At 51.6% G+C, this 27,185-nt stretch overlaps 4 protein-coding genes across 22 annotated transcripts in view; 2 read left to right on the forward strand and 2 right to left on the reverse strand.

Moving 5' to 3' along the window:
* Positions 1 to 3,794, forward strand: part of RAPGEF1 (Rap guanine nucleotide exchange factor 1) — a 92,019-nt gene extending 88,225 nt beyond the window's left edge. For all 7 annotated transcript variants that reach the window (XM_040605961.1, XM_040605964.1, XM_040605962.1 and 4 more), the window contains one exon: positions 473 to 3,794. In XM_040605961.1, the coding sequence (XP_040461895.1) occupies positions 473 to 623 (151 nt within the window). In that variant the 3' untranslated portion in view covers positions 624 to 3,794. The remainder of the gene's footprint in view (positions 1 to 472) is intronic.
* Positions 3,795 to 4,578: 784 nt separating this feature from the next.
* Positions 4,579 to 6,577, reverse strand: PRRT1B (proline rich transmembrane protein 1B). Of its 5 annotated transcripts, none has more exons than XM_040607596.1 (5): positions 6,544 to 6,577; positions 5,745 to 6,056; positions 5,460 to 5,585; positions 4,935 to 5,352; positions 4,579 to 4,881 (listed from the first exon to the last, which is right to left on the reverse strand). In XM_040607596.1, the coding sequence occupies exons 1-5, from the start codon at positions 6,560 to 6,562 to the stop codon at positions 4,686 to 4,688; spliced, it is 1,071 nt and encodes a 356-aa protein (XP_040463530.1). In that variant the 5' UTR covers positions 6,563 to 6,577; the 3' UTR covers positions 4,579 to 4,685. The 5 variants fall into 5 exon arrangements, with proteins under 5 accessions (XP_040463530.1, XP_040463529.1, XP_040463531.1 ...); XM_040607595.1 differs by lacking the exon at positions 6,544 to 6,577 and adding an exon at positions 6,234 to 6,327; XM_040607597.1 differs by lacking the exons at positions 5,745 to 6,056; positions 6,544 to 6,577 and adding an exon at positions 6,234 to 6,318.
* A 178-nt stretch (positions 6,578 to 6,755) lies between these two features.
* Positions 6,756 to 11,702, forward strand: UCK1 (uridine-cytidine kinase 1). The gene is made up of 7 exons (XM_040606176.1): positions 6,756 to 6,888; positions 7,277 to 7,436; positions 8,111 to 8,207; positions 8,305 to 8,447; positions 8,551 to 8,645; positions 9,713 to 9,761; positions 10,139 to 11,702. Exons 1-7 carry the CDS (start codon positions 6,802 to 6,804, stop codon positions 10,324 to 10,326), a joined length of 819 nt encoding a protein of 272 aa, XP_040462110.1. The 5' UTR covers positions 6,756 to 6,801; the 3' UTR covers positions 10,327 to 11,702.
* A 1,085-nt stretch (positions 11,703 to 12,787) lies between these two features.
* Positions 12,788 to 27,092, reverse strand: POMT1 (protein O-mannosyltransferase 1). Of its 9 annotated transcripts, XM_040606168.1 has the most exons (23): positions 26,869 to 26,926; positions 26,015 to 26,138; positions 25,694 to 25,824; positions 25,503 to 25,582; positions 25,271 to 25,415; positions 24,870 to 24,976; positions 24,211 to 24,261; positions 23,711 to 23,857; positions 22,806 to 22,917; positions 21,993 to 22,058; positions 21,340 to 21,433; positions 20,732 to 20,887; positions 19,999 to 20,129; positions 19,651 to 19,746; positions 18,204 to 18,296; positions 17,135 to 17,231; positions 16,951 to 17,043; positions 16,303 to 16,423; positions 15,924 to 16,021; positions 15,319 to 15,432; positions 14,701 to 14,827; positions 13,869 to 14,046; positions 12,788 to 13,643 (listed from the first exon to the last, which is right to left on the reverse strand). In XM_040606168.1, exons 5-23 carry the CDS (start codon positions 25,390 to 25,392, stop codon positions 13,469 to 13,471), a joined length of 2,178 nt encoding a protein of 725 aa, XP_040462102.1. In that variant the 5' UTR covers positions 25,393 to 25,415; positions 25,503 to 25,582; positions 25,694 to 25,824; positions 26,015 to 26,138; positions 26,869 to 26,926; the 3' UTR covers positions 12,788 to 13,468. The 9 variants fall into 9 exon arrangements, with proteins under 9 accessions (XP_040462102.1, XP_040462101.1, XP_040462104.1 ...); XM_040606167.1 differs by lacking the exons at positions 25,694 to 25,824; positions 26,869 to 26,926 and adding an exon at positions 26,977 to 27,088; XM_040606170.1 differs by lacking the exons at positions 26,015 to 26,138; positions 26,869 to 26,926 and adding an exon at positions 26,977 to 27,086.
* Positions 27,093 to 27,185: the final 93 nt, after the last annotated feature.

The raw sequence follows: 27,185 nt of genomic DNA on the forward strand, positions 1-27,185 counted from the left end.
GTGTAAGGATACCTGGGAACAACAGGGCCCTGGTCACAGTCTCCTTCCCTGTCTAGATTAGATACGACTAAAAGTTGTAAAGACGTTTTTCCTATATTAATTTTGAGATCCAGCGCAGTAAAAATTTCCCACTGCTCCCTTCCAGATAACAGTTTTTCCTCCAGGTTTTGCTGTTGCTGGTTCCTACATTCTCTAGGTCGTGGAGGCTTTTCTTCAATGCTGTCTTGCAGCAGAGGCAGCAGATCTAACTGCTGATTTAAGTGTGATAGTGTCTGGTTTTTTTCTTTCTCCCCCCAATTCAGCGACGGGCGTGATGGTTTTTTCCCTTTTTCGGTGTCACACCTCTGCCGGGAGTATTGGGCACAGGCCACAGCGCTGGATGTCCTTAGAGCAGGGCGGGGGTGGCTCGAAGTTGGGAGAGGTCCTCAGGTAGCCCCTTGTTTAACTGCAGCCCTCCTCTGTGGTTTTCCAGACATTACGACATCAAAAGAAATGACGACATAGTGACATTCTTCAACGATTTCAGCGACCACCTGGCTGAGGAGGCCTTGTGGGAACTGTCCCTCAAAATCAAACCTCGGAACATTACGAGGCGGAAAACAGACCGAGAAGAGAAAACCTAGGAGGAGGGGTTGTGCGAGCGAGGAGAATTGCTCCGCAGACGCACCGAGGGCAGCTATGAGACTGGAGTTCAATGTTTGTACCTGTTACTGGATGACGCACCCTCCCTCCCAGCGGGCAGCGATCCCTGGGGGTGTGAGCGTCGGGCTCTCGCAGCAGCCAAGCCGTGACCGTGCGCGTCAGCCGCCAAGGGCAGAGATCAGCCGCCGCTCGCTGTGCTCGCCCACCTTCTCCTCCCGTCCTTCTGTGCCATGAATCAGCTTTAAACCCGGGGAGAGAGCTTGTGGAAGGAGGGTCCCATGCAAGCGTGTTACTGGTTTGCTGGCTGATTGCATCCGGGAATACCTGGGCTTTTCCTTCCATCCACAAAGGAGGGTCAGCAAGAGCTCAGCACCCCCAGACTTGTCTCCAGAGTGGCGTTCAGCAGGCAGCAGCCATGGAAGCCCAGGGTTTGAGCCAGCCCTGCAATGCCACCTTAAAACGTGTTCATCGTAGGAGATAAGGATGGAAGAGCCTCCCGCTGCCTGCCGGAGGAGCTCTGCTTTCAGAGAGCTGCTTGTGTTTACAGGGGTCTTCGGTTTACCCCAGATCTCTGGCACCTTCTTCATGGGAGGAAGGTACCAGTCGTAGATATGGAAGAGGCACTGAAAATGTGGGCAGGGACCCGCCATCTGCAGTCATCGTATCCCCCTCCTCCTCTCAGATCTCATTATTTAAGCAACGGTAATCCCTCCAAACCCTGGAAACGTGGACTACCCGAGGTACTGCGGCTCACTTGTCTGTGAACCCGTATCTTTTAGTGATGGTACTAGCTTTTGCACAGTAAATGCTGTAGTATACAAGACTGTAAATATTAGTATTTAGAATCCATTGGGGATTTTTTTGATGCATGTCTCAATACCAATGGGTTTATAGGAAAAAAAAAGTGCAAAACAGTATGTACAAAATTCACAACCAGTGACAATGTTGTTCCAAGTGCTGGAAGAAGGGAGGCCCGGGGCGGCCGCACGGGTGCTGGCTGTGGAGCAGGCGCAGGAACCAGGCAAAGGAGCCAGCGGGGCCATTTCTGGAGTTGGAGATGGGAACCAGGAAGGAGCCCTGTGCCCAGCCGAGCCGCCCCGAGCCCTCCGCCCCGCTCCTCTCTCCTCTCACTGTTGCCAAATGGTTTTTCCCAGGGGTGTCTGGCTGACCCTTGGTGCTGTGCTTTGTGATCCGCGCTTTGGCAGGAGCCCCAGCAGGTCCCCATCCCCAGTCCCGCCGTGCCGGAGCCAGCAGGGCAGGGGCAGCCCGGCAGGGAAGAGCGAGCGGGGATCTCATTTCCCACACACGCAGCGTTAATCCCAATCTGTTTGGTGTGCCTTATTCAGTCCCTCTGTCCCCTCTCTGTGTCCCACCCAGGGTGTCCTCCCCAGCGCAGCCCCAGCTGGGCCACCTCGCATCCCTCCTCTGTCCTTACCCGATGGTTTACGGTGTGGATCGTGGGCTTGAGTGTACGCTGTAGATTTTAGCAGCCTCATGAGGCCTTTCTCAGCACCATGTCACGTGGTCACAGGTTTTTACACAGTTCAGTCTAACAAAATCCTGCAGTTTTAGGGCAGCAGCTCGCAAGGAATACAGGCAGGGTGGTTCACAGAGCATCCTTAACTTATTTCTCAATAGCAGCTCCGTGTTTGCTAAAGCCTCTGTTTATTCTGGGTGAATCAGAGTTGCAAGTACTTCCTTCTACAAACAGATTGCAAAGTCTTAGCCAGCTCCCTGCAAGACAGCAGCTCTGCCTGGCGGGCGGCAGGAGGGTCTGTAGATTGTACCCAGCTCGATTATTTTCCAGAGGTCAGATGCTGAAGCATAGAAATACCCTCCTGCCCGCAAGGCCACCTTCTGGGGGAGGAGAGCGTGGGGTGCAACACCAGTTCGTGCCGTGCAACCCCGGAGCAGGAGGAGCAGGGATCTTCCTGTGCTGAAATGTGGAGTCCGAGCCAAAACACTTCAAAACCAGTTTATTTTTACGGCACTAATGGCACTGGGGCCATGTGTCGTGTCCGGCCGAGGCTTTGCAATCCCCAAAGGCTTCCCAGCCTTCCACGCAGGAAGGAACGTTTGTGGTGTTCTCCTTTGTAAATAAGATTTTTTTTAAAAAAAAACCCTGACATGGTGAGACTGTGAAAAGGCAGATACACCCCGTCCCTGGAGCAGGCTCCCCGCGGCCGGCGCTGAGCACCTCCCTGGGTCGGTGTGCGGTGGCACAGGAGTGGGGGGTGCGGCGGTAGCACCAACACCGCAGCCCATCGCTCCGCTTTCCACGGGCGGGGGCGGGGGGGCACCGTGTTCATGGCCAGGGCTCGGTGCCATGGGGGAACAGGAGGGTGCACCTTGTCTTCAGCCCTGCCGGGTCGCTCCCCTCCTCTCTTGCTGGCGAGCGGGAGCTGTTTGCAGGTTCTGCCCTGCGCTCAAGACCACGGAACCCTCTTAGCAGCAGAGGGGTCTCGGTCCCCGCCCTGCGCCAGCCCCCCCAAAGCCAGAGGCTGAGCCCACGATGTGGGGACAGAAGGTCTGCGTGGCCGCAGCACCTCGTCCAGCACAGTGGGGCTGAGCCCCCGGCTTTCCTCCCCTCCCTCTCCCCTTTGCTCTGCTGTCATCCCCAGCCCAGCCGGGTGTCCCGACCTCGGGCTGGGCTCGCAGGGCTGGGGGGGCCCTAAAGAAGGGTCTCCTTGCCCAGAGCAGCTTCAGGTTTGCTGACCGCAGACACCCCACCCCACCCCCCCCTTCGGGAGCAGGACCCCTGGGGAGCAGATGCCCAGAACGACAGCGCTTTGCAAGACTGGCCATGAGCATGTTCACGTGTCTTGCAGGCAGTGTCCTTGAGGCCGTCACCTCTCATTTTTGGGAGATGGAGGGGTCTCAATCCCCTCTCCACGCAGGGCAGGGAGCAGGGAGAAGCAATGCCCCTGGTCACCAGCCCCCTGCCCTGCTCCCAGGCCTCTCCCCCACCCCCAGCTGTTCAGTTGTATTATATATTTACCACTAATCCCGTCCTGATGGTGGCATCTTCCTGCGAACATTTCAGACCTGTAACTTTTATATTAAAGACAAATAAACACCAATAACAAACCTGCCTGACGATCCTGTTTACAGTGCATGCAGCAGTCTGTGGATTAAAGTGACAATCGAATCCACTTCTGGCACTGGTGTGGCCTCGTATTTTCTCATGTGCCCTAAGGGTTTCCCTCTGCCCTTGCCCCTCTTCCCTTTTATTTTTCCTCTATAAATTTCTTCCTTGCCTCCGTCGAGGTGGTCTTGCCCCAGTACAAGCCCTACGCTCGGGCGGGAGTATCTGCTCCTGTCACCTTCCTGCGGGCACCCATGTCCCCTGTGCTGGGGGCTTCCTGCTCCCCAAAACATGTTGGCAGACGCGTGCCCGGTGCAGCCTGGCCGGTGCAGCAGCCACGTGCCAGGGGCTATAAATAACCCCTGTGGCGACCGAGCACGCTCCTGCGCTATTCCAGTCCTGGATGGGGTTCAAAATTCCTCTGGGAGTCTTTGTCATCGGCCGGCTCGGGAGGAGGATGGCCAGACTGACCGAGCACATACCCCTGGCTCACTCGCCGGGGCTGCCCCGTGGTGCCGCATCCACCGGCCTGGCAAAGCGCGAGGGGGCTGCAGGCTCGGCCGCAGTGCCCAGGGGGGCAGACGCGAGGGCGGCGGTGACCGACATCCCTGCTTGGCTCATGAGAGCCATGGGGAGACCCAGCGGCTTGTCCTCCCCGCCCCCACAGCAGCTCAGCCAGTGGCACCCCCAGACCCAGGGCCACTGCGTCCCCAGCACGGCCCGTGTGGGCTCCCCTTGCCTGGGGTCCCGCTAGGGCTGGAGCCCCCCCACCTGCCTGTGGAGGAAACCCTCGTGACCAGCGATGGGAGAAATTGACCCTAACGTTTGTGGTGCGCAGAGAAAATGGCAGCTTTGGCTACACCTGTATTTTATTTCAATCTGGAAGCAAGAAGCAGGCGGCCGCGTGGACAAAGTTACCGTAGAAGCTAAATTTGTGGCTTTGTACCTTCTCATGTTATTAATTACCGGTGAGGGCTTCTGGCATGCCCAGGCAGCGGCTGCACGCTGGGGCCTCTCCATCATGCCTTGGCCCATTGCTCCATCTCCGGCCCCAGTTCTCCAGGACGCTCCTGCCGTGCTGTGTGGCACCTCCAAGGGACATTCCGTGGTCACGGGATTCAGCATCCCGCAGCAGCGCTTGACCCCGGACACGGTGCCGCTGCTCCAACACGGCTCCTGGCCCAGAGCCGGCTCCAGCAGGACACGGCGCCAGCACGGCTTCGGCCTGGGCTCCTCCTGCCTGCGCCGCGGCTCACGGGGCTGGGAGCGGGCATGGAGGCACGTGCGGCTCCAGAGCGGCTCCTCGCCCTGCCAGGATGGACGGGCGCTGCCCCCCGGCCCTGCAGTTGCTTCACGGCCGCCCCTTCCCCACGGCAGCCCCAGCAATGCCACGCGGGGGCTGCGGCCACTCCACCTGCCCGTCCCCCCTGGGGCCGCGGTGAGGAGCCCTGCCCTGTCCCTGGGGCTCGGGGTCCCTGTCACAGGTACAGGGCCACCAGGACGTAGATGACCCAGCTGATGGAGGCGAACAAGCCGAAGAGGAGGCTGAAGAGGACCAGCGTCTGGGCCTTTCTGGATGCCACGTTTGCCCAGGCCACATCTCCGCGGCCGAGCGCGGCCCGGGTCTGGCCCGGGGGGAGGAAGGGGAGCGGTGAGAGGGGACCCACAGCACAGGGTGGGGGATCGGGGGGGCCGGCGGGGCTGGGGTAAATCAGGACCGCGCTGTCCTTACCTCGTGGGAGTAGAGGAGGGCGATGAGGCCAGTCAGTGGGCAGCAGAAGACGGTCACCAGCACCGACTCCACCATGTAGTCCCTGGGCAGGTGCTGCGATGGCCCCGTGCCCGCCTGCCCCTCGTACTGCGACCGGGGGAGGGGGGCGGTTAATGCCACACAACACCCCCGGGCGAGGGTCCCCCCCAGGTCGTGCTGCTCAAGCATCGTTTGGGGCACTGCGTGGGACCCCACAAACCCGGGAGGGGAGATGAGGGGGAACCGGGGGGCGTGGGGGATACATACGGTGGGGCAGGGCAGGGGGGCAGGGGGGGGGTCCCTGGGCCGGCGGGGGCCCCGGCCGGTACAGGGCAGGTGCCGGCTGGGAGAAGCCACCCGGGAGCGGCGGGTAGAGGAGGTGAACGCTCTTGGGGTCCGGGGGCGAGTAGGGCGGCGGGTCCCCCTCGAAGGCTGCGTTGGTCACCGCGGCCACCACGGCGGCGGGGGGGGGCCCAGCGGGGGCCGGAGCCGCGCACCGCCCCGGCCGGCGCGCTGTCCCCCCCCCGCTCCGCTCCCCCCGCCGCGGGGCCGCCCGGCGCCTCCATCCCACCGCGACACCTGCGGGGACAGGGAGGCCGTGGGCTGCCCGGGGGTCCCCCGATCGTGGGGGGGGTGCCCGTGTCCCGGTAACGAGGGGCCGGGCCGGGCCGGGCCGCCCGCAGCAGCGCGGAGGGACCTCCGGAGCCCCGGTCCCCGCCCCGGCCCCACTCGCGTCCGCGCCCGCGGGGTCCCCACCTGCCGGGGCCTGGCCCCCTACGGCCCCCGCGTGGCCCCGGGGCTCGGCCGGGCCGCGCCGGTTAATCATTGACCGGCTGTTTGCGCGGCGCCGCGGGCGGGGCGGGGGGCCGGGGGGGTGCGCTCAGCCGAGCCCCAGCGCAGCTTTTCGGGTGCACGCGTGGGGCCGGGCTTTCCGCGGAACACCGCGCTGCTGCCGCGGGGGGGGCGCTGCCCGCCCCGGCCTCGTCTGTTTACATGCCAACGTGTATAATTACAGCTGTTAACGGCGAACGGGCGCGCACAGGCCCGTGCCCCCGCATGCACACACCTGCATGAGGCAGAGCCATCACTCTACGCTGAGGCGCGGCCGTCTATAACGAAGTACAGCCACCACCTACGGCGAGGCACCGCCGCCTATAGCGGGGCACGGCCGCCCACCGGAGCGTACGCGGCGCCCCGGCCCCGCGGGGCTGCACCGCCCACCCGCGCTCAGCGCACGTGGCCCCGCCCCCGGGCCCGCCCCCCCGCGCCCCGCCCCCGGACTACAGCTCCCGGCAGCCCCCGCGGCAGCGCCCCGCGCCGCGCCATGGCCTCCGCCGGCGGCCCCGAGCCCGAGCGGCCGCACCCCAAACCCTTCCTCATCGGCGTCAGCGGCGGCACCGCCAGCGGCAAGGTGAGCCCGGGGGGGCGGCCGGGCCCGGCGGGCCCCCGGGGAGAGGCCGGGCCCGGGACCCCCGCGCCCACGGTCCCCCCCGTGCCTTCAGCTGTCCCCCGGTGCCCTCGGGTCCCCCACCGCCCCCCCGGTGCCCTCGCCCCGCGCCCCGTACCGTCTGTCCCCCCCTCTCCGCTGCCCTCATCGCTCCCCCCCAGCGTCCTCCCCCCCCCCGCCCGGTGCCCTCATCGCCCTCCCCCCCCGCCCCCCCCCGGTGCCCTCATCACTCCCCCCGCGGTGCCCTCGCCACCGTCGTCCCCCCCCCGCCCTCGTCGTCGTGTCCCCCCCGCCCCGGCGCCCTTGCCCCCTCCCCCCCGGTGCCCTCACTGCCCCCCCCTCATCCCCCCAGTCCACCGTCTGCGAGAAGATCATGGAGCTGCTGGGGCAGAACGAGGTGGAGCAGCGGCAGCGGCAGGTGCTGATCCTCAGCCAGGACCGATTCTACAAGGTGCTGACGCCCGAGCAGAAGGCCAAGGCGCTGAAGGGCCAGTACAACTTCGACCACCCGGGTGAGCCCCGCTGCCCCCCGCCATAACGGGGCCCGGCCGGCAGCCGGGGTCACCCGAGGGGCCTGGAGAAAAGCAGAAGCGTTGGACAACACAAACGCTCCTTCGCCCGCCACCGTCCTGGGGCGCCTGGGCAGGGGGATGCTGCAGAGCTGGGGAGCATCCCGGCTGGCACGGCACCAGTGCCGGGAGGCTCCGTAACAAAGCGCAGCGCTCCCCAAACCCCCCGGCACCCCGGGCTCGGGGTGCTGCTGTGGGTGCGGACGGGACAACGATCCACCCTTGGCTAAGGGCCGGTGCCTGCTGTAGGCTGTCGGGGTGGGTGATGACAAGGATTAAGGTTGCCTGAGGTTTTCTAAATTACTCTTACCTAACAGACTAGAAGAGTTGCCCAAAATTATACAATTACCAAGTGGTTTGGAAAAATTATACAATTACCGGGTTCACATTTGGGTACTTAATTTGCAAGTGGCAAATTCTGCCTTCCGTCTCTCTGGAACCAAGCACAGCGATTATCCCTTGGGTGGGGAGTGCTGGATCACTGCTGCTAGGGAAGGACAAGGCACGAGTCCTTTTTTTCCTGGTGTAACACCGGACAGGGAGTTTTTCCTTCAGGTCTAGGAAATTCGAGCAGCACATTTGATATATAGCAGTATCTGAAACTCTTCCTCTTGCAGATGCTTTTGATAACGATTTGATGCACACAACCCTGAAAAATATTGTTGAGGGCAAAACGGTTGAGGTGCCCACGTACGACTTCGTCACGCATTCTAGGTAGGTTTCAGGTTTGTGCGGTCTTGTCGCGCATGTGGCCATCCCTGCTGTGGTGCGAGACCCATTTCAATGTCCTCTGGGTGTTGTTTCCTGGCAGGCTGGCAGAGACGACGGTGGTCTATCCTGCCGATGTTGTCCTCTTTGAGGGGATCCTGGTTTTCTACAACCAAGACATTCGGGACATGTTCCATCTGCGGCTCTTTGTTGATACAGATTCCGACGTCCGGCTGTCGCGCAGAGGTAGTGCTCAGCCGTCACGGCAGCGTCAGCCTGCTCCTGCTCCTGCTCCTTATCCATCCTCGGCCATGTGGTAAGACTCACGGGTTTTATCTTCCCATTCCAGTGCTGCGAGATATGAAACGCGGGCGGGACCTTGAGCAGATCCTCACCCAGTACACCACGTTTGTCAAGCCTGCCTTTGAGGAGTTCTGCTTACCGGTACTGAACGTTTCACTGATTTGATCTGCGGTTTTTTGGGGGGAGAGGAGGAGTAGGGTCGCCTGGGGATTAGCCAAACAGTAGCTGCAGCAGTGGTGGCTTTGATATTACCATTACAAGCTGTTTAAGGAACTGGAAGGGTTGGTCCCTTCTGCTTGCAAAACGCCGTGGAAGTCCCTAGAGGCGGCGCACGGTTTTCTCCCTGCTGGCTGCCATGGCTGTTTTAGCTCGGGCCCCTTTGACTGAAACACTCCCACTCTGCGTTTATTCTGAAGTCCTGCAGGCAGAAAGAAGGGTTTGGTTTCCAACAGGCTGTCCCTCAACAGGGAATGCAGGCGAAAACCTGCAGCAGACCGTTACAGCATCTGCTTGCTACATCATACAACGCAGGGTCAATTTAGGTGCTCATGTAGTCAAATCAATTTGTAAAAAAGCCCTTTGAGAACAAAATCCTGTACGTGGGTTAAATAAGACGGAAAAGGCTGGTGCAGGCGCCTCTTGCTCTAGATCAAAGCAATTCTGGGACTGTAAAAGTACTCATTAGAAATGCCAGATTTGCCAGCCTCTTTGTAAGCGTGTGTGTGAAGGGGTGAAGCAGGGGCTCTGTGGTGGTAGAGATCAATAAAATGTCATCACAGGCAGGAAGAAGGAATTTCACATGCACACTGGGAACCTTGGCTTTGGGCAGAGATTTAGCAATGGCTTGTGAAATGCTGACTGGAACCAGCTCTTAGCAAATAGACCTCAGCCTTGAAGCAGGCGACCCGTTTGAAGGCAGCAGACTCCTCAGAAGTGTGAAAGCGAGTACTCCACACTTGACCTGCTGCTTCTGCCTGGTGATTCACTGCACAGGGACAGTAAGAACAACCCCTGACCTTAAATCCGGTGCACGTCAGCCTGTGTGATTTCTCAATTCATTTAGGTGTTACCGTGACTGAGAGCTTTAACTTGCAGCCCCGGAGCACAGAACCCCTCTGTCTGCCCCAGCTGTCTGGTGTTTGGGAGCTTCTTCCTAGGGTAAAGCTGACCTTCCCGTTAACAGCCTTCCTGCCGTTTCTGTTTTGCAGACAAAGAAGTACGCAGATGTGATCATCCCCCGAGGCGTTGACAACATGGGTAAAAGGGAGTTTGGTTCTCTGTCCCGTTTCTCTGGGGAGACCACCCTTGGGGTGGGGCAGGGGGCCGCTGCCGTGTTTGCCTGCTCCTAAGGGAAGGGGTTTTGCTGGAGGGCAGTGAGCTGCTCAGAGCCTGGCCGAGATGCCGGGCTGGAAAGCGGACGTGGGACTGGAGTGCAGAGCAGGACACCGCTGTTAAAGCTGGTGTTGCAGTCGCTGGTTTCTGTGAGGTCTGACCTCACTGCGGAGGGTGGGCATTGTTTCATTTAAGGGCTCGCTGTTAAAACCCGAGTTGAACAGGGCTGGACGCTCCACATCTTGTAGATAGCTCAGCCAAGAAATTCTTCATGTCCTGTTATTTCCCGTTCCTCTCCACAGTTGCTATAAACCTTATAGTGCAGCACATTCAAGACATCCTAAACGGAGATATCTGCAAGTGGCAGCGAGGGGCGGTGAACGGACACGGTCGGACCTACAAGCGCCCGTTCCCTGAGCAAACGGAGAGCAGCAGCGTGCTAGCGGCCAGCAAACGCTCCCACCTGGAGTCCAGCAGCCGGCCGCACTAACCTGCCACCGTCTCGGGGAGTGGCCTCTGGGCCAGACCACCGCTGAGGACAACTTTGGGAAAGGACTTCAACAGAACGGTTGGTGAAGTGCCCTTTGAGTCATACTAGCAGCGGAGGGGATGCTGGTGTGAAACTTCTCACAGAGGGGAGGGGAAGGAGTTGGCCTGCTGCCCTCTCCCCTCCAAACCCCCTCCCTGCTCTCCCTGCCATGTCTGGAGTTATTACATCACTTGATGAAGTGGTTAAGGCAGTGCTACTTGCCTTTTTTTTCATTTTCAAAATGAGATCTAATGCCGAAGTCTCCCCTGAAAATTAAGCGCCACCAGGTGATTAGCAGGATACGCCCCCTTTCCTCAGTGATGATTTTCCTTTGCAGGAAAATTACCTGTGAAAAAACCTGGAAAATGTCCAAAAGGAGAACCAGTCTCTCTGTCCAAGACTAGCTCGCACCCTGTTAATTTTAACAAGCAGGTGCAGTCCTTACTTTTCTCCACCTTGTTGGCACCTCGAGTGCTGGCAGTGCTCTCCTGCTGGCCATCCTTTCTAGCCTGTAGCAGCACGTGGGGGCAGGATCTCCTGTAGAGGAATCTCTCCCCTGAGACAGAGAGGAGACAGGGATGTCTGCAACAAATGGGAACTTGCAGTTCATCAGGGAACAGGCTCAGGAAGTTGTGTGATTCGGGCTCCTAACTTGTTCCTTTCCAAGCTCTCGAACCTTGCTACGCTGTATGATTATTTTTTTGTACCCAAATAAGTCTCCTTTACCACAGTGACTGAATGTGTGAGCTCCAGCTGGATTGAGTTGCTCATGGAAAGAGAAACCTGACCTTGTCAGTATTAGTGGCTTTCAGGGCATTTCTGTCCTGCTGGTTGCAGATTCTGCTGGGCGGGATCTGTCCGCTTCCAGAGCTGGGTGGTAAGACCAGCAAGGGGGAAAGCTGTGAATCGGGAGACCCTCCTGATGGCACAAACGGCTGTCTGGGTGTGCTTCTACCCTCGGACAGGGTCACAGCATTCCCCTTGCACTTGGGCAGTTTAAACTCAAGAATGTCTGGCTTTCTAAAAAGAGCAGATCAGAGGCTGGAAGTATAAACAGTGACATCCCAGTTTCCGCAGTTTACTCCAGATAAGTGATACTGCAGCAACATGAAGCTTCTAGAAAAAAAAAATCTGAAATGAAGTGCCAGTTGGGTCTTTGATAATGTCCTTGTGATAACCTTCTTGAGTCTGGACTCTATGGTCTGTTTTAAGAATGAGGGTGGGTGGGGAAATACTATTAAGAGGAACTTTTTCGTATTTGCCAGTTTTCTAAAACCAGGGTTGGGCTGTGATGGTTGTGGGTATGTTACTTTGGCTAATAAACTAATGAACAAACAGTGATCAGAAATGCCCATTTTATATAAAGGCTATTTGTTATTTGCACTACGCCAGCACAGAGGTACAGGAAGGAACACTTCTGGAGTTCTTTCTCTCCTTAACACAGAATTGATAGCTTCAGCTCTGTAACAGCTGAAGCTTTAGAGAAAAACTTTAATAATGCAGTCTGCACTTTCATTCCTATCGTCTTTTCAACACTGGAAATGGGTAAAGGTTTGTATTCTGTTAGCAGTCACCACGGTTCAGTGGCACACTTCTGTAATGCCAAGGAGAAACCAGTTCATTTCCTAACTGCTGCTGAGTGCTGTTTAGCTCAGGGGACAGACTTAGAGTATGAGCTACTGCACCGAAGCATTAGCTATCAGGCTGGATTCAAGTAGGAGCAAAATAGTCACTAAAACCTACTTTGAATGGCTGTGGTGGTTGATCATACCTTCCTCTGGGGGTGGGGGGAGCGCAAAGCAGCCTTGAATAGCATTTGTTACAGCAGTAAGGAACACTGCAGTACAAAGCACCCTTGTCTGTCTGGGACTGCTGTTGTGGGTTAGCTTGAGCTGCACTGCAAGGTTCTGCTGCTGTAGCCATGTGGGGAAAAATCATCAAATGTGGCATAGGTACTACAACCTTTGTTGAGTATCTGTACAGAGCTATAAGAAAGTCTCCGCTGAGCAATCCCCGTCCTTCACTTGCACCTTCTCCTGCTCTCCGACTTCCTCTGCTGGTGCAGGCCAGGCCATGGGCTGAGTTACGATGGGTTTTTACCCTGAACCCATGAGTACCAGTTAGAGCAGGTTTCCTTGTCAGCGGGAGCAGTTCTGCCTTGCTCAGAACTGCTCTTCTATGGGATCTGAGGTGCAACTCCTGCCGCCCAGTACGTACAATACTGCCATTGCTCCTAACAGGCCACGGGCTTCCTGGGAATGCTGCAAGGCCAAAGGATTCTTCTGGCTTTGGCTGACTTCTTGGCCTGCCTGGAGCTTTGTTTTAAGTTGTTCAGCTGTAACAGCAATTTTTTAATGTCTATATGTTTCACTTCTGCTTAGCTTCATAAAAATTACACTTACGCCAAATGATTATACATAGATAATCGTAACAAGTCATTTATTCTATGTGGAATGAACTATTTATAAACTTAGCTTAATGCTGTAATGAAACAGAGATGATAGCAGAGCATTGGCAGTGGCGTGATATAGCCATGGAATGATGCCGAAGACTACAGAGCCAATTACTGTTAGTTAAAAGATCTGTAATCTTTGTAGCCAGCTGGGAAAACCCGGTTTTTAGGAGTAACAAAGAAGTATCTGATATGTTGGAGAGTTTCCATTTATAGTAACTTGTTAATGCTGAACTGCAAACCAAGGTGCTAGAAAACATATAAACCAGCCCTAAGTGCAATGTGGTGCAAGAAGGAAGAAACCATCAAGATTGTACCCCCAGGAAAGAGGAAGAAGGAACCCTTGCTGCGTGCTCTTCCCAGCAAAGGACCTGGGATGCTGGTGGCTGAAGTCAGCAACCTTCAGACCCCAAGGGGCAGTGGAAGGGCGAATGTAGGAGGGGTAGAAACTGGGAATTGTGTTCCAAACAGCTATATTACTGTTGAGAGCTTTTATGTAACAGTATTTGTTTATTTTCTTTTCCTGTAATAATTAGATCCGGCCTGCTATCAATTATTTGATCAGATTGTTAGGATTTCACTTATACTAACAATAAATTCTTGGCTTTGCATAAAAGGCGTTTCCTTTTGCCTGTAAGAAGACGGTAATTGTTAGTGTTTTCGGATAAGGATGTTCCAGCTGTCCTTCCAGCGCAAGTCCTTGAGTTCAGTAACGGACAGCGAGGGCTCCCCGTAGGTCACAGGGCTGAACGTGCAATAGACAAAATAAACCGAAGAGAACCAGGCTACGATCGATGCACTGAACATGCTCTTGAGAAGCAAAGATCTGGATGAGAGAGGAAAAGAACAGTCAAGTTACATCGAGGCTGGCCAAACACTTCATCCAAAAGGAAGGCTTACATATGCCTGTCGTCTTTGAAGGCAAAGGACAAAGTGTGGCTGCTGCTGGGAAAAAATCACTGCTTTCCCTGCAGCGGCTTGCCAAGGTGACAACCCTGGGGGAAAGAGCAGTGTCACTTTCCTTGTCTATCTATCTCTTAAAACCAGATACCTGCAGAGATGATCGCCAAGGTGCTGTAATACGATGGGAATCAGGAGAATCTGGAATGTGAGGGCAGGCAGGTAGTGGTACAGGAAAAGTGTTTTCTCCATCAGGAAGAAGGGCAGGTAATTCACAGCCCAGCCTCCAACACAGATCCCCCCGGCGGACACCCAGAGCTGCCACGCACCTGCAGGAGACAGGCTAGATCTCAAAGCACAGTCCCTGGTAACTGAAAGTCTCTAAGAGGTTACGTACTGTCATGGTTTGGGGTTCCCCCTGGCCCCTCTCCACAGTTTGTGCTAATACAACCTTTAACTTAACCACATTCAGCTGAGGGAAATGGTGACATTTTGTCAGCTTTTATGAAGTGCCCACCAAGCTTCACAGCATGACAAGAAAATGTGCTCCCAGAAAGGTCAGTGTAAAACTGCCCGGCCACACAGAGGAGCTGGTACCTCAGTTGGAACAAACACATCAAAAATAAACCCCTCCCCACACAGCCAGCATCCACCTCTTTTAAATCATCACAAAAGGGCTCAGCAGAATCCACATCTGAGGCCTGGATACTTCTTACATCCAGGGAATGACTCAAATATTATGCTGGTTACTATATTGGCTCATGAGGTGATGGTCATACTGCGATAACCATCATCAGTCTCTTCATGGGTTACTCTAGATGTTTGTGTGTCCTCAATAAAAATGACAGGGTTGGGGGCAGGAAAAAGTGCTAGCATAGCCAAGCACATAGTGCAGAAATGGGGTTTGGGGCCATTAAGGTGTACCAGAACAAGCAACCAAACCCCCACCTCAACACATACATAGACACACAATGAAATCAGACCTTCGGGAATGTCGTAAACCTTTCTCCTTCGTCGTATCAAGTACCACAGGGACAGGCACATGTAGACCACAGCAGCAATGTTGGCTGAAGCCCAGGTGACAACATTCCCAAGGAGGTGGATCTGGGCCTGAAGGAGAGTAGAGGGTCTAAGCCAGAAGCAGGAACACACTGTCGTTCTTTTAGGTAAATTTAAGTATTACCTACACATACTTGCTAAATGAAATGTCAGAACGCGCCTGGCTAGTAACCTGAACAAAGCTAGCTGATAAACTTCGCTGCTTTAAAGCCCTTTTGTAATGTAAGTCATTTAAAAGATGCTATTGGAGATGAACTCATCTTCTAAACAGAATCAATAATGGAAACTATTAAAATGCAATTTCCCTTTACAAAAAAAAAGTACAAGAAGACATGATTTAATTAAACTGTCAAAGCTGTATCTCATGCCAAAAAAAATGCCTCAACCCTCAGGGAAAATAAATTTTTAATACAGGAAAAGTCCACCCTGGAGCAGCTCCTTAGCTGGAACTGCAGCCCTGCTCTCACTCACACTCACGGAGCTCACATCTGAAGGCTGCTTTCTTCAGCAGGTTCACGTTTACTTCTACCTCTTGTACTTACACCAGAGGTCGGGTGGAGCCAGTAGGCAATATTAGTGTCCATTGTGATCCAGTCGAGAGCAGAGGAGCTGTACTTATGTTCTGTGTCTTCATTTTTTAACGTGAGTATTTTCCACTGGAAAAAGGGTAAACAGAAAGCTTTCAGAATTGGAACCGTGAGAGAGGCATGGGTGGCCAGCTGCCGAAGTAAGATGTTGTTTCTAACCTGGGAGTGGAGATTTTGCACATCTCATACTGGATACCGATCGATACAATTGTTTTATTTTGTTGTTATATAATGCACTTGGTGAATTTCTACAGTGTTTGTAAAGGGCATCAACACTATGACTGCACAAACAACACATTACAGTTCAGTTTCAGATGGCTTCTGGGAGCCCAACTGACCTTCCCCCCGCCCCCCGTCTGTTTTTACACAATCACTTGGGTATTGGTTACTGAGTAGCACAGGTCTCTAAGTGAATCATTCAGAAATACTTCTTTTCACTGAGGAAATCAAACTACTCTATCAGTAAGGAATAAACAATGAATCCTCAGGCTCAGGGTCTGCAGAAATGCTCAAGTTCCTGCTCTGTAGCAGAAGGAGAGATGAAGGGAATAACAAGTCACCTGCAGTTCCGTGAACTTTGCCATGAAGCTTAGGTTTTTACTTATGTCCATCTGCGTGGGAGAGTGGAGTTCCACTTCCCTCTCTTTTTGCTCTTGGCCTGGAAGAAGACAGCACAGCTCAGAAATAACGACCTAAGAGGCAGAAAAGCTGGAAAAGGGGAGAGCACATATAATATACCCCTGGCTCCTCACACTTTTGGGAGCCCTTCTCCAATACACAGTCCAACTGCAAGAGCGCTCTAAGGGGATTTGTAAGGATTGTGTCATCACGACTGAGCCAAACCCTGCTGAACACACATACACACGATACCACCTTCCCATCAACATGAAGCATCCCCCAGTCACAGAAATGTGCTTTGAGAACACGGCTGAGACATACTTTTCCCATATCTGTGCTCCTCCACATTCCACACCATGCTCTGGTGGTAGCCTTTGGACAGCTTCTCTCCAACCACCTCCAGCTGCCGGTATCCCCACTCAGGTAAAGATGCTCCACTGAGCTGAAAGTCAAAGACGACTGTAAACTTACAGTCCTGCCCATTGCAGCTTCAGGACAGAAGTTCCTGGGGCCTGCCTGAGCGGTGGATGACAGCAAGGGACAGCTAGAAAGCATGTGAAGAGTCACCACACAGTACTGGCTCAACAAATGCTACAGCCAGAAAGTCAGTGATTCTGGCTAACTCTGTGAAGAGGTCCTTAACTATTCCAGCTGCTGTCACATACTACGCACAGACTCAGCATCGATTTCGGAGGCAGTATTTAAGCCCCAGTTATGTACAGTGGTCACAGCCGCCTGAGAAGCAGGACAGCTCTGCATGCTGAAAAGGAATGCAGTATGAGTATGGCTACCCGAAACACATGCTGCTCTTTCGTCACGTTAAACAAGTTTATTGTTTCCCTTTGTTTACTTACTTGGTTATTTGTTTTAGCACTTTAGGTATTTGGGAGCAGAGAGATCTGAAGTTTATGAGATTACGAGAACGGCATGGAGCAAAAGCTACAGGCAAATAAACACAAATCCACTTGCCTTTAGTACTGCAGAGGTATTCACGTGAACAAACCTCACTTCGGACAGAATTGTCTTCCACACGTCTGTGTCAGACTCTCGATTTACAATTTCCTACAACAGAAAGATGTCTTTTAGTTCTCATGTTGTCTCAGCTGTTTTTGCTGGAACATGAGGAGCTCCTCCCTTCCCTTTGACCACTCACCACTCTCCAGAGGTTTTGGGCTGGCATGGAGATGTTATAATCAATATAGCAGGAAACTTCTTGGGAGTGGGGGCTAAGAGGGGCAGCCACATCATGCCTAGAAGACAAGTAAAGTAAGATCCTCCAACACCACTGCCCAAATTCATATAAAAAGCGAACCCATAAAGGTATTGAACTGGCTTAGACCAGATTCAGTAATAAAGCAAAAAGTAATTCATTTATACAGATTACACTGTTTACTCCGAAAGAGAACACTGCCCACTACCAAGAGCTGCCAGGAACAGGCTCAGAGGAAGCCAACACAGATGCCTGCTATGCCAGGCTGAGGAACAAGCACCGATTGTGACAAACAGAGCCGCTGTTCATTGGGGTTTCCAATAATGAACAAATTAGGTTTGGAAGGGGCATAGCAAAAACCCAAGCTCAGAACAACCCTCTTCCTAATCTGAGGGATATTCAAGTACACGCAGACTCGCGTTGGGAAGCAGTCTTTGCAAAACGGGCAAGAATCCGTGGCCGTCAGCCACAGCACACAGGATTCTCCAACACATCTTCCTAACTTCCAGAGCACATCCTTCATGCAGGAGTAAGCCATCAACAGTTGAGCTGACTTTGGGTTAACAGTCACACAGAATACTAAAGACCGGCACCTGCCTGGAACGGAGGCAGTGAAGGGGCAAGGATGAAGGGGACTACTTATTTAGGAACCTGTAGAATGAAATAATGAGTTGTGAATGTGGGTGAAACCACCACTAGCCCCTCTAAAGGGACTAGTAGAGAAGACCAGAAACAGCTAGCAGCCACTGAACAGTTTGTGATTGGTATCAAATCCCACTGCCAGGTCAACTGCAAAAAATAAATAAGCATACAGCATCCTTTCTCTGGGCCACAGGGATGGCTTACGGAATGAACCACAGGAGGTCCCTGCTAGCTCTACCATTTTAAGAATCCATGAATAACAGGCAGATTATACTATATCTAAATGCAAGGGTCACTGTGCTTCAACCCCTGAATAGTTATTCTGAGAGACAGCGACTCAGAATGAGCAGAGCACAAGGAAAGGACTTACGTGTTGAGGTACCGAGTTGTAATGCCATGGACCAGCTGCACGATGTCTCCGTGCCTGACGGGACGGGGTGGGTTACTCACCACCAGCTGCTGCCTGGTGGAGCGATACCCAAGAGGAAGTGGTTACATTCTTCTTTATATATAATGCAACCTTGTCATGACCAAACTGTTAGGTCAAGAATCTGCAGGCAGGGACAGACATTTAGGCAGTAAGATGAGAAATTAAAGCAATCTATATTCTGTACCAGAATGGAAACAAAGCTCATCAAGGCAAAGGTGAGTTAAGGGCAGAATGACTTAGAGGTAATGGGATACTGACGCCCCAGCCATTAGGTCACTGGTCTGAATCCAGGTCAGTCAGGAGCAAGTTCAGGTTAGTCCCACCACACAGCTGTTTGGCTTCTGTGAAATGAGTAAGTGCTTCAGCAGGCTCTGGCAGGCATTTGTACTGCGACCGATGTCACTTTTGGCAGAATTATAAGAGAGATCAATCAATGGCTATCTCCCCCATGAAGAACAAACTCTGATCTTGCTTCTGGACAGGGCTAACACATGCTTTGGCAAGGGGGAATGCTGCAGTTCACCTAACTGCTGCCTGCATTTTGCTGTTCTATAGAAGGACTTAATAGCCAGGAGTCTTCCGTTTGAAGAATTTTAAGAAGATACTGGGTTTCTGTAGAGTCCCTGCCTGAAAAGCTTGCACTAGGTACAAACCTTCCCAGTGCAGGTATGATTTATAATGGCACACAGACCTTCTGGCAGGACTTTATGCAGTTCCCAAAGCAACCTAAGAAACCTACAAAAGCAACTTTTTGATGCATATGAAACAGTATTACACAAGGGCTTTTACTGGCAAAACTACACGAACAAAGAGTCCTGCTCTCCACTAACAGTTACAATGGCAAAACACTTGAGCACAAACCAGGCCTCCCAGGCATAGGCACCCATTTGGAATCCCTCCCAATGAGGCAGGTTCTAAAGCTCATCCCACACTTTAAATACAAAGAAATACCCCTTCTGCAAAAGTGATTTCTATTCTCTTCTGAGCCTCATTCAAGTTTGATAAAACTCATCAAGGTGCTCTAATGCCAAGGCTCACACGTTTCAAAAAGCAGAAGTTCCCTTGCATGCAAAGCACCTGAAGAATTCCCACCGGTCTCGTGAGCCTTTAAATTTCCCCTTGTGGCCAGCCCAACCCCCATTCCAGCAGGAGCAGTTCAGACAGAATTTTTGAGCACTCAGTAATGCTTTTACCATATTGAGGAGGACTGTGCAAAGAGCTGCCCTTACTGACCCTGCAGCTGAAGTTAGTTGCTCAGGATCACACACAGCCCCTATGCCCATTAGCAGAGAATAGTCGTCGAATCCAAACTATGCCCTGCTTATGTTTTGGAAGCATAGAAACTATGCTTACAGCAACTCGGCATTTAAATCTCTTGCATACTCACATTCCAGGATCTTTGACAATCCACCAGTTGTTCACATCCTTGAAGGGGTAGCAGGTCACCTGCTGTTGATGGGAACTACCTCGGCCATTCTCGTACCTATACAGAAGGTCGAAAAAATGCCACAGATGTACAACAACACATTTCTGTGCTCAACAGTCACAGCAATACAAACCAGCACCAGATCACCGGCTCCATTCCTGCAGAGCACAGAGAATCTGTGCATCTGCAGTGTGCTAAGAACATTTAATGAAGAGATTGCCAGCAACCAAACCGAGACACTTGGACTGGCAGGTGAAGAACCAGAGCATACTTTTACCCTAACAATACAGAGCCAACCCAGTTCCTCACCTGATGGGGTAAGTATTCGTGTGAGAATGGAGCCAACACTGCATGGGCTTGCCCAACACGTTCCGCAGAGTAATCTGAGAGCCGTAGGCCACCTCTAAGGGCTGACCCTGAGTGATTCGAGCCAGCCCACCCTGAGAAATGTAACGATAGGTTAAGTGGAAAGAAGAAGAAACAACCCAGAGGCTATCTAAATTCTATTAAGAGTCACCTGTCACTACCATAGCAGTATCTCAGCACAATGGCTTCTCGATTGGTTGTATCTACAAAAATCAAGTCTTGCAGCACCACGCCCATGAGACAGTAAATACAACAATGCCTGAAAGACTACAGGGTCTTAGGCAATATCCTTACAGCCATGCTGTTCTAGAAGACAGGCTAAGCACTCTTCTACAGATAATCATACTATCGTCCTGGAGTATACGACAGAATCGCTTGAGAGTTTAGTCCTGTATGTACTTCTTTAAGTTTCCTGTATGAAGGGACAAATCTTCAGCAGAAGAGTGAATATATTGCTCTTGGTTCACTAGGAAAAGCTTTTCCTGTGTTATTAGGATTTCAGTCATTATTATTGCATTTTAAAGCAGTACTACAGCAGTAGTTAAATGTCATAAAAGGAACGAATATGCAGAATCAAAGGAACAAACTGGCACACCTTTCTTCTAATAGTGAACACAAGACAGATCTCACCCTCTTCTCCCCTAATGGATTAGTTTCATGACCACACTTCCTTTACCTCTAAGCTGGCTTGGAAAGCACTTGTCATAATCTGGTCATGAGGCCCAGAGTGATACAGCAAAGTCAAGTGAACATAGAAGAAGGACAGGTACATTGACACTGGGATGATGATGAGGGCCAGTCCCCTAGCTAGAAAATGCCACATCAAGGAAACCTAGAAAAACAGAGAACTCACTGGTTTCATGCTCCAGCTATTAAAAATACCAGTGCACTTGGCTTGTTTTGTTTGTCTTTTTTAAGTTTCCCCAACCACCCTCATTCAGTTATGACTTCATGGACAGCTGGATAACTTCCAGGGAAGATTTGAACTGGAGTTAGCCGGAGGTATGTGAAACAGAATACATTTTGAGCCACAAATCACCAAGACATGGATAGGAACAGAAAAGCCAGTCACATACATACGTTTTTCTTAAACTTAACTCCATTTTCCCCAGCAGCTGAGCTGGGAAACTGTTCTACGACAGGACGGTTTGCAGGCTATAGTGAGGAATTTCAGTACAAAAACTAGCTACTGTCAGCATTGTTATCTGTGGGCTTGCAAGGGTCCTGGCTAGCTCCTGTCCTGGAAATTTACACATAATGTATTTTGCATGTTACACTACCTACATTTGACAAGTTCTGGTCGCCTATCATGTGCCAGAAGTGGAGTCCTGCAATGGCCAAGAGCAGTATATAGGTAAACAGGCCCATATATTTCACTCTGAGAAGAAAGTGCATAAAAAATAAACGTGGTTAAAAACTGCACAATTACCTGATACAAGAAAAAACATTTGAACTTTCTCTTGAATGGATGCATTACAGTTCAAGGATTTAGATCCATGACTGGTTTGGTACAACATAAATAAGCCTCAAGGCTTTGACACCAGAAGGTATCACTTGTTTGGCAATTACATTAAATAACTGCAGTGACAAAGAATCTTCTCGATAACAAAGTGGCAGGTCACAAAGCACTGAGTCCCTAAATTCAGACTTACTGAAGCTTGAGGCAACTAGGAGGGAGGGATGAAATGCAGATGCAAATCTGTAACATAAAGCCATCTCTGAGAAACGCTTTTTCTCCTTCCCAGGACAGTACCCTCTAATGCCTGGTATTGTCCACTGTGAATTTACATCCCCTCTACAGAAACAAATCAATTAATTAAAAAGTCTGCTCAGAACAGCACCAGGAATCAGTCTTCAAAATCCAAAGCCCCACTGACACCTCAGATGGCAGGCAGGAAAGTCAGCTTTCTAAACCAAAGTAAGACATCATCACTTACCCAACTGCACAAGAACAAGCTACTCCAGTCAACAGAAGCCAAAACCACCAGCTTCCAGAGAAGAAACTTAAAAAGGACAAAGGAAAAGATCTTATGGTGAGATCTGGGCACCTTCTTAGGATCCTGAATTCAGGTAATTTAACTTGCAAAAATCTTGCAGGATTCCGCTACTCCTTATTTTACTCAGAGTATCAGAGTACCTCATTCCAAACCTACCATGCCACCAGCTCTCAGCCCCGACCTACAGGGTGCTGCTAAATGTATTTCTCTGTATCCTGAAAAGCAAACCTGGACACTACCTGCCTTCTGATACCACAGATAAAAGAAATGTATTAAATCGCTTGCTGGGCTCAGTTTAAAGATCATTTTACTTTACAAAGATTACTTTGATCCTCTGCAAGGATCAGAGAGCATGTGAAGTCACAAGAAAAGAGACAGAGATCTCTAAATTCAGTGCCTGTAAACAGTAACAAAGGAGCATTAAGTGACCAGTTATCATCACTGTTTCTGTGCACAGAAGGAAACCTTTCAATAAAAAGATCTGGGTGGGCAAAGGAGTGCTCCCACAGGATTTTATTTTTATTGTAAAATAAGAAAAGACAACCTTGCTGCCAGTTAAAACAGCCTTTAACACTGCTAAGAAAAGAAAACTTCTGGTGTAGCCATATGAGAGGTCAAAGCATCACATTTTACAGACAGATGAAGTAAGCTGCAGAATGGTGAAGTGACTTACAAAAAAACCCAACAGAGTATGTGACAAAATAAAAGTCACCACAATAATATCCAAAAGGCTGGGAGACAATCCAGTTTTACCTGTGCCTTTGCAAATTGTAGAACTTCAGGTAGGACAAAACTGCCAGTAGGATAAAAAAAATCAATATTGATTCCAGCAGCATGAACCTTGACTGAGTGATCAAAGAGTTCTCTGTTGGAAAAAGAGAGACAGACATAAAATTAGAGAAACTTATGTATAGGCAAGTGCTACCTCAGATAACTGCATTATTATCCAACAGAAGGACCTGCCCCTTTAAGGACAGCCAATTCATTTGCAATCTTACTGCCTGTAATAGGGAGGTGTTGGGTTTAAAGGGACAAAAATCTTCCGTCAGGAGCAAAGTACGTGGCCATAACTGTTTACAATGACAAAGAGGTGGGAAAGCAGTAAAATCTGTCAGGAGGCAGATAAAGGTGCTGTCTTGCCTACAAAGGCAAAGAAAATCAATGCTGGGAAACCCAGAGAGGTGCTTCTCAAGGCAAAGAGAGCCAAGGCAGTGACCTCAGCAGGCAATGAGCATGATGACAAATCTTGAAGAAAGGGAGCTGCAATGAGCTGCTTTGTGCAGGATTCTCTGAGCCAGAATCAGAGCAGCTGGTAGCTAGGAGAGCTTTCTCTTACCAGGCTGCTAAAGGGCTGTTTAAGAGGTTCTTTCCCTTTCAGGCAGCTGTCAGCAGAACCTCAGAGAAAACAGGCTGAGTTATACACACCAGAACAGTGTCAAATCATGGTGCTAAGGACACAGACTGGTTTGCTGCAGTTTGGAGATGAAGAAATTTGATGAGCTCTGACTGTAAGTAGGGTCATCCTTGCTGTTAAAACCAGTATGTTGTAACTCATCCTGTAAAGCTCTGAGGAAGAGAGTATGTGTCTCCTTCGATGCAAGAAAAGTGGTTTTCTACATCCCCTGTATGAAGAATGAGGCCCAGGAGAATAATCTTACCCAAGAGAATCAGAAGAGCAGCTCCAAGTGCAGCACAGTGGGAGAACTGCAGTTCTACCAAAATCTGGTATGCTAAAGGCACACAGAGAGCACCAGCCAGTGCTGGCAGGAGTCGCAAGGACCAAACAGGAACGTTCATGCTGTATTCTGAAATAGGAGACAACAGTGATGCACAAATTTGGGAACTATTAATTGCAGAGAAGACGGATCAATACAGAACTCCTTACAACTACAACAAGTTACTGAATCTAACTCCTGCTCTTCCTAATTTATTGTCCATCTTGTACTGCTTAAACTGTTTTAACTGATTTAAAAAATCTGTGCTACAGAATCATACTGCCTTAAACTTCTGTTAGAGACCTGCACAAGACTTATTTAAGAGGAGAAGTGAAAGTGTCAGATAAAGTGTTATTTCCACTAGTCAAGCAAAAAGAATCTGTCAGCCGCTGAAATACTGCTTATTTTCTGAAAGCAACGAGAAAGTCAAAATCAGCTCTTACCAGCTCCAATCCTGTTCCATAAAAAATTTCCATCAAATCCTCCTAAGTAACCTACAACATAAACAACAATTCAGAATTTCCAGTCTCAAAACAAGTATAAAAACTGGTGCTAAATTGGTCCCAGAACCATTTCCCAAACACACAGCTTTCCCATGCATGAAAGCCCACTTTCCCAAAAGGGTCTCCTTCATACTGTTTTGCCCACAGCAGAGCTTAACAATGTGCAGAGGCATGAAGAATATAAATTGGGAAAAACAGATTCTCAGTGACAAAATTACATATATATTTAATCTTTCCTTCCCGTACAGACACTTCTATGTTGGGTATATCTCAGCTACGGAAAGGAACTCAGGCCTGAAAGTCTGCTTGTTGCCTACTATTTCTAGTCACTGGCAGTTCTCACCTTACATTTCTCTTTATCCAAAGGACTGGCTAACAGTGAGGTAATGGATACGTGGCTTCATCACTTTCCCAGTACTCATGCAATAGACCCCTAACAGTACTAAGTAAGAGAAATCCTAATTCTCGCCACATCAGAGTCTCTCATCTGTCCCGTGCTTTTCCTCAGTAACAGGATCTGAAAACTCGTTTCTAATCAGCACTCCTCTCTTCCACAGCAACAGGCAACAGACACTTCTCAATTTCAGGAGCTGCCCTACCTCCCAAAGCTAGCAGCATATGGCCAAAAGGCGGGCCGCTGTCATCCACAAAGAAGATCCTCTTCATGTAGAGTGAAACGAATTGGCCATAATAAACTTCATCAAAACTGAAACACAAGAGGGAGTAATATATCAAATCTAATGGGAAATATCCTGCAGGCTACAGGGATACTAAGAAAGAAAACACTGTTTTGTTGGCAGAAAGCAAAGGATACAATGCAGCATGGTGGCCTTGCCCCTTTGCCTTCCCTCAGGAGTATCTATTAGGGAAACACTATCACTGTATTTACAAAGGCTGACATCAGGCAAGCTCTACACTCCCACTCCTGCATTCCTACCCACAAATGTTTAAAAAACAAAAGTCTGTGTCATTCAAGTAGAAAATAAACTATTCTACTCACACTACAGCCCTTGGATAGGAAAGCCCCCAAAGACGGCTTACTAATCCCATCACAGTCAATGCTATGAGGTTCATATTTATCTCTGCAGTAACCACAATCGGCTTCTTGAGAAATCCCAACATCCTGTCAAAAGGTCTGTCCAAACCTTCAAGAGCAAACAGAGAACAGCAACAGTCACCCTTTCACTCAAAGCTAGCTGAAGATCATTTGACAAAAAGCATGCACCACTTACTAGCAGCTCACAGTAACTGATCTTCCAAAGTTCTCTTGCTTTCCACATTTATGTGTTTTCTGCTGTACCTACAGGAATAACTATAAAAATGAAGTTATTAAATAACACACATAACTTTTCATCTGCCCTGCTTCTACATGCGTATGGGTCTCTGCCATCAATAGTAAGCTAGAAACTCTGCTTATTCTTACACTGGTTCTGCAGAAACACAATAGCTTCATTCAAGCCTCTATTCTGCTTTGCACAAAGCAAACCTCCCAGCCCAAATTGTGATGTTAGTGATAGGCAAACCACATGCTCAGGCACCAGGCTGCTCAGGTAGCTTAAAAAAAACAAAAAACAGAAGAAGTGTTACTTCCTTGCAAAATGAACATATTTCTGGGGGGGGGGGGGGGCAGGGGTGTGTCAGAACTTGCAAACATCCTGTCTTTAAAAGCTGGCTATTGGAGCATGGATGCAGGTGCTGTAGGGCTCTAGCACAGCCTAGGGGGAGCAGCGCTGTACATTCTCACCTCAATACAACTGAAAGTTACTAGAATAAATCCATCTGCTTAGCTTTGATCACGGCAAAACAAAGCAAGAAGCGAGCACATCGCCACCATCAAGCACGGTGCCACCATCCTTGTTTCTCACTACCTACAAAACAAGAGCGCTGGGTGGAAGACCTTTTGAGAAACCCCTTGCAAAGCTGTACTCTCCACCAGCACTGAGGATGCCACACCACTGCCCCAGGTGCAGGACCCAGGAGCCAGGCCATCACCTCACAAGCCCTGGGACCCCAAAGAGCACCCTTGATGGGTGCCATGGGACCCCTTACCCTGATGGAAAGGACCTTGCTTCTCCCTGCAGCACAGGCAGCTCCTGAACCCTGGGGCAGGAGTGCTGCACCATCCCCCACCAGATTGCATACACCTCCTCAACAAACCATTAAGCCCTCTACCACGCTCTGCATCTCGTTCTGTGAGCCTTATGAGGGGGGTGTAGGACCACTAACCCCACCCCCAGCCTTGTTCCCCTTTTGAGTTCGGCGGGGGGGGGGGGGTAGGGGGGCAGCAGGACCACTGACCCCCAGCCTTTTTCCCCATTTTGAGCTCCGGGGGAGCAGCAGGACCACTGACCCCCAGCCTTTTTCCCCCTTTTGAGCTCCGGGGGGGGGGCAGCAGGACCACTGACGCCACGCCCAGGCCTCACCCTTGACACTTGCAGGGTCAGCAGGACCCACCAGCCACCCTGTACCCAGCCCTGTGCCCCCCCCCCGCGCGATTTTTGGGGCGGCACCGCACCACTAACCCGCCCCCAGGACCCCACCTCCCCGAGGTTTATGGGGGCAGTGGGGCCACCAGCCACCCCCCACCAGGCCGCGTACCCCGGCCTTGAGCCTCGCGGGGGGGGGGGGTGGTGGTGGAAGGCAGTTAGTGGGTTAGCCCCCACTAACCCAGCCCCCAGGCCTCGCCCCAACCCTTTGGAGCCTTACGGAGGTGAGGGGGGCGCAGGACCCCCGGCCCCACCGTGCCCCGTGGGAGGCCGCGGGATCCTCGGGCTCTGAGGAGATGGACCCCCCCCCTGCTCACCGGGGGTGGGCGGGACCATCCGCGCGCCGCGCCGCCGGATGTGGCGTCAGCCGCACGCAGCGCCGCGGGGGCGGGGAAAGGGACGAGCCCCGCCGCGTTACCACGGCAACGG

This window comes from Falco naumanni, chromosome 9 (assembly GCF_017639655.2).
Source record: "Falco naumanni isolate bFalNau1 chromosome 9, bFalNau1.pat, whole genome shotgun sequence".
Taxonomy (NCBI): Eukaryota; Metazoa; Chordata; class Aves; order Falconiformes; family Falconidae; genus Falco; species Falco naumanni.

What these genes read in the sequence shown, in the direction of transcription:
- PRRT1B (XM_040607595.1), bottom strand. Translation starts at nt 6,303, where the DNA reads ATGATTAACCGGCGCGGCCCGGCCGAGCCCCGGGGCCACGCGGGGGCC. An exon ending in AGGGGGCCAGGCCCCGGCAG is followed by an intron (nt 6,057 to 6,233) that starts GTGGGGACCCCG and finishes CTGTCCCCGCAG; the next exon opens with GTGTCGCGGTGGGATGGAGG. An exon ending in CCCCCCTGCCCTGCCCCACC is followed by an intron (nt 5,586 to 5,744) that starts GTATGTATCCCC and finishes CCCCGGTCGCAG; the next exon opens with TACGAGGGGCAGGCGGGCAC.
- UCK1 (XM_040606176.1), top strand. Translation starts at nt 6,802, where the DNA reads ATGGCCTCCGCCGGCGGCCCCGAGCCCGAGCGGCCGCACCCCAAACCC. An exon ending in GACTTCGTCACGCATTCTAG is followed by an intron (nt 8,208 to 8,304) that starts GTAGGTTTCAGG and finishes GTTTCCTGGCAG; the next exon opens with GCTGGCAGAGACGACGGTGG. An exon ending in CGTCCGGCTGTCGCGCAGAG is followed by an intron (nt 8,448 to 8,550) that starts GTAGTGCTCAGC and finishes TTCCCATTCCAG; the next exon opens with TGCTGCGAGATATGAAACGC.
- POMT1 (XM_040606169.1), bottom strand. Translation starts at nt 25,392, where the DNA reads ATGTTGGGATTTCTCAAGAAGCCGATTGTGGTTACTGCAGAGATAAAT. An exon ending in ATGGAACAGGATTGGAGCTG is followed by an intron (nt 23,858 to 24,210) that starts GTAAGAGCTGAT and finishes CTCCTATTTCAG; the next exon opens with AATACAGCATGAACGTTCCT. An exon ending in CTTGGCGATCATCTCTGCAG is followed by an intron (nt 13,644 to 13,868) that starts GTATCTGGTTTT and finishes TCTCTCATCCAG; the next exon opens with ATCTTTGCTTCTCAAGAGCA.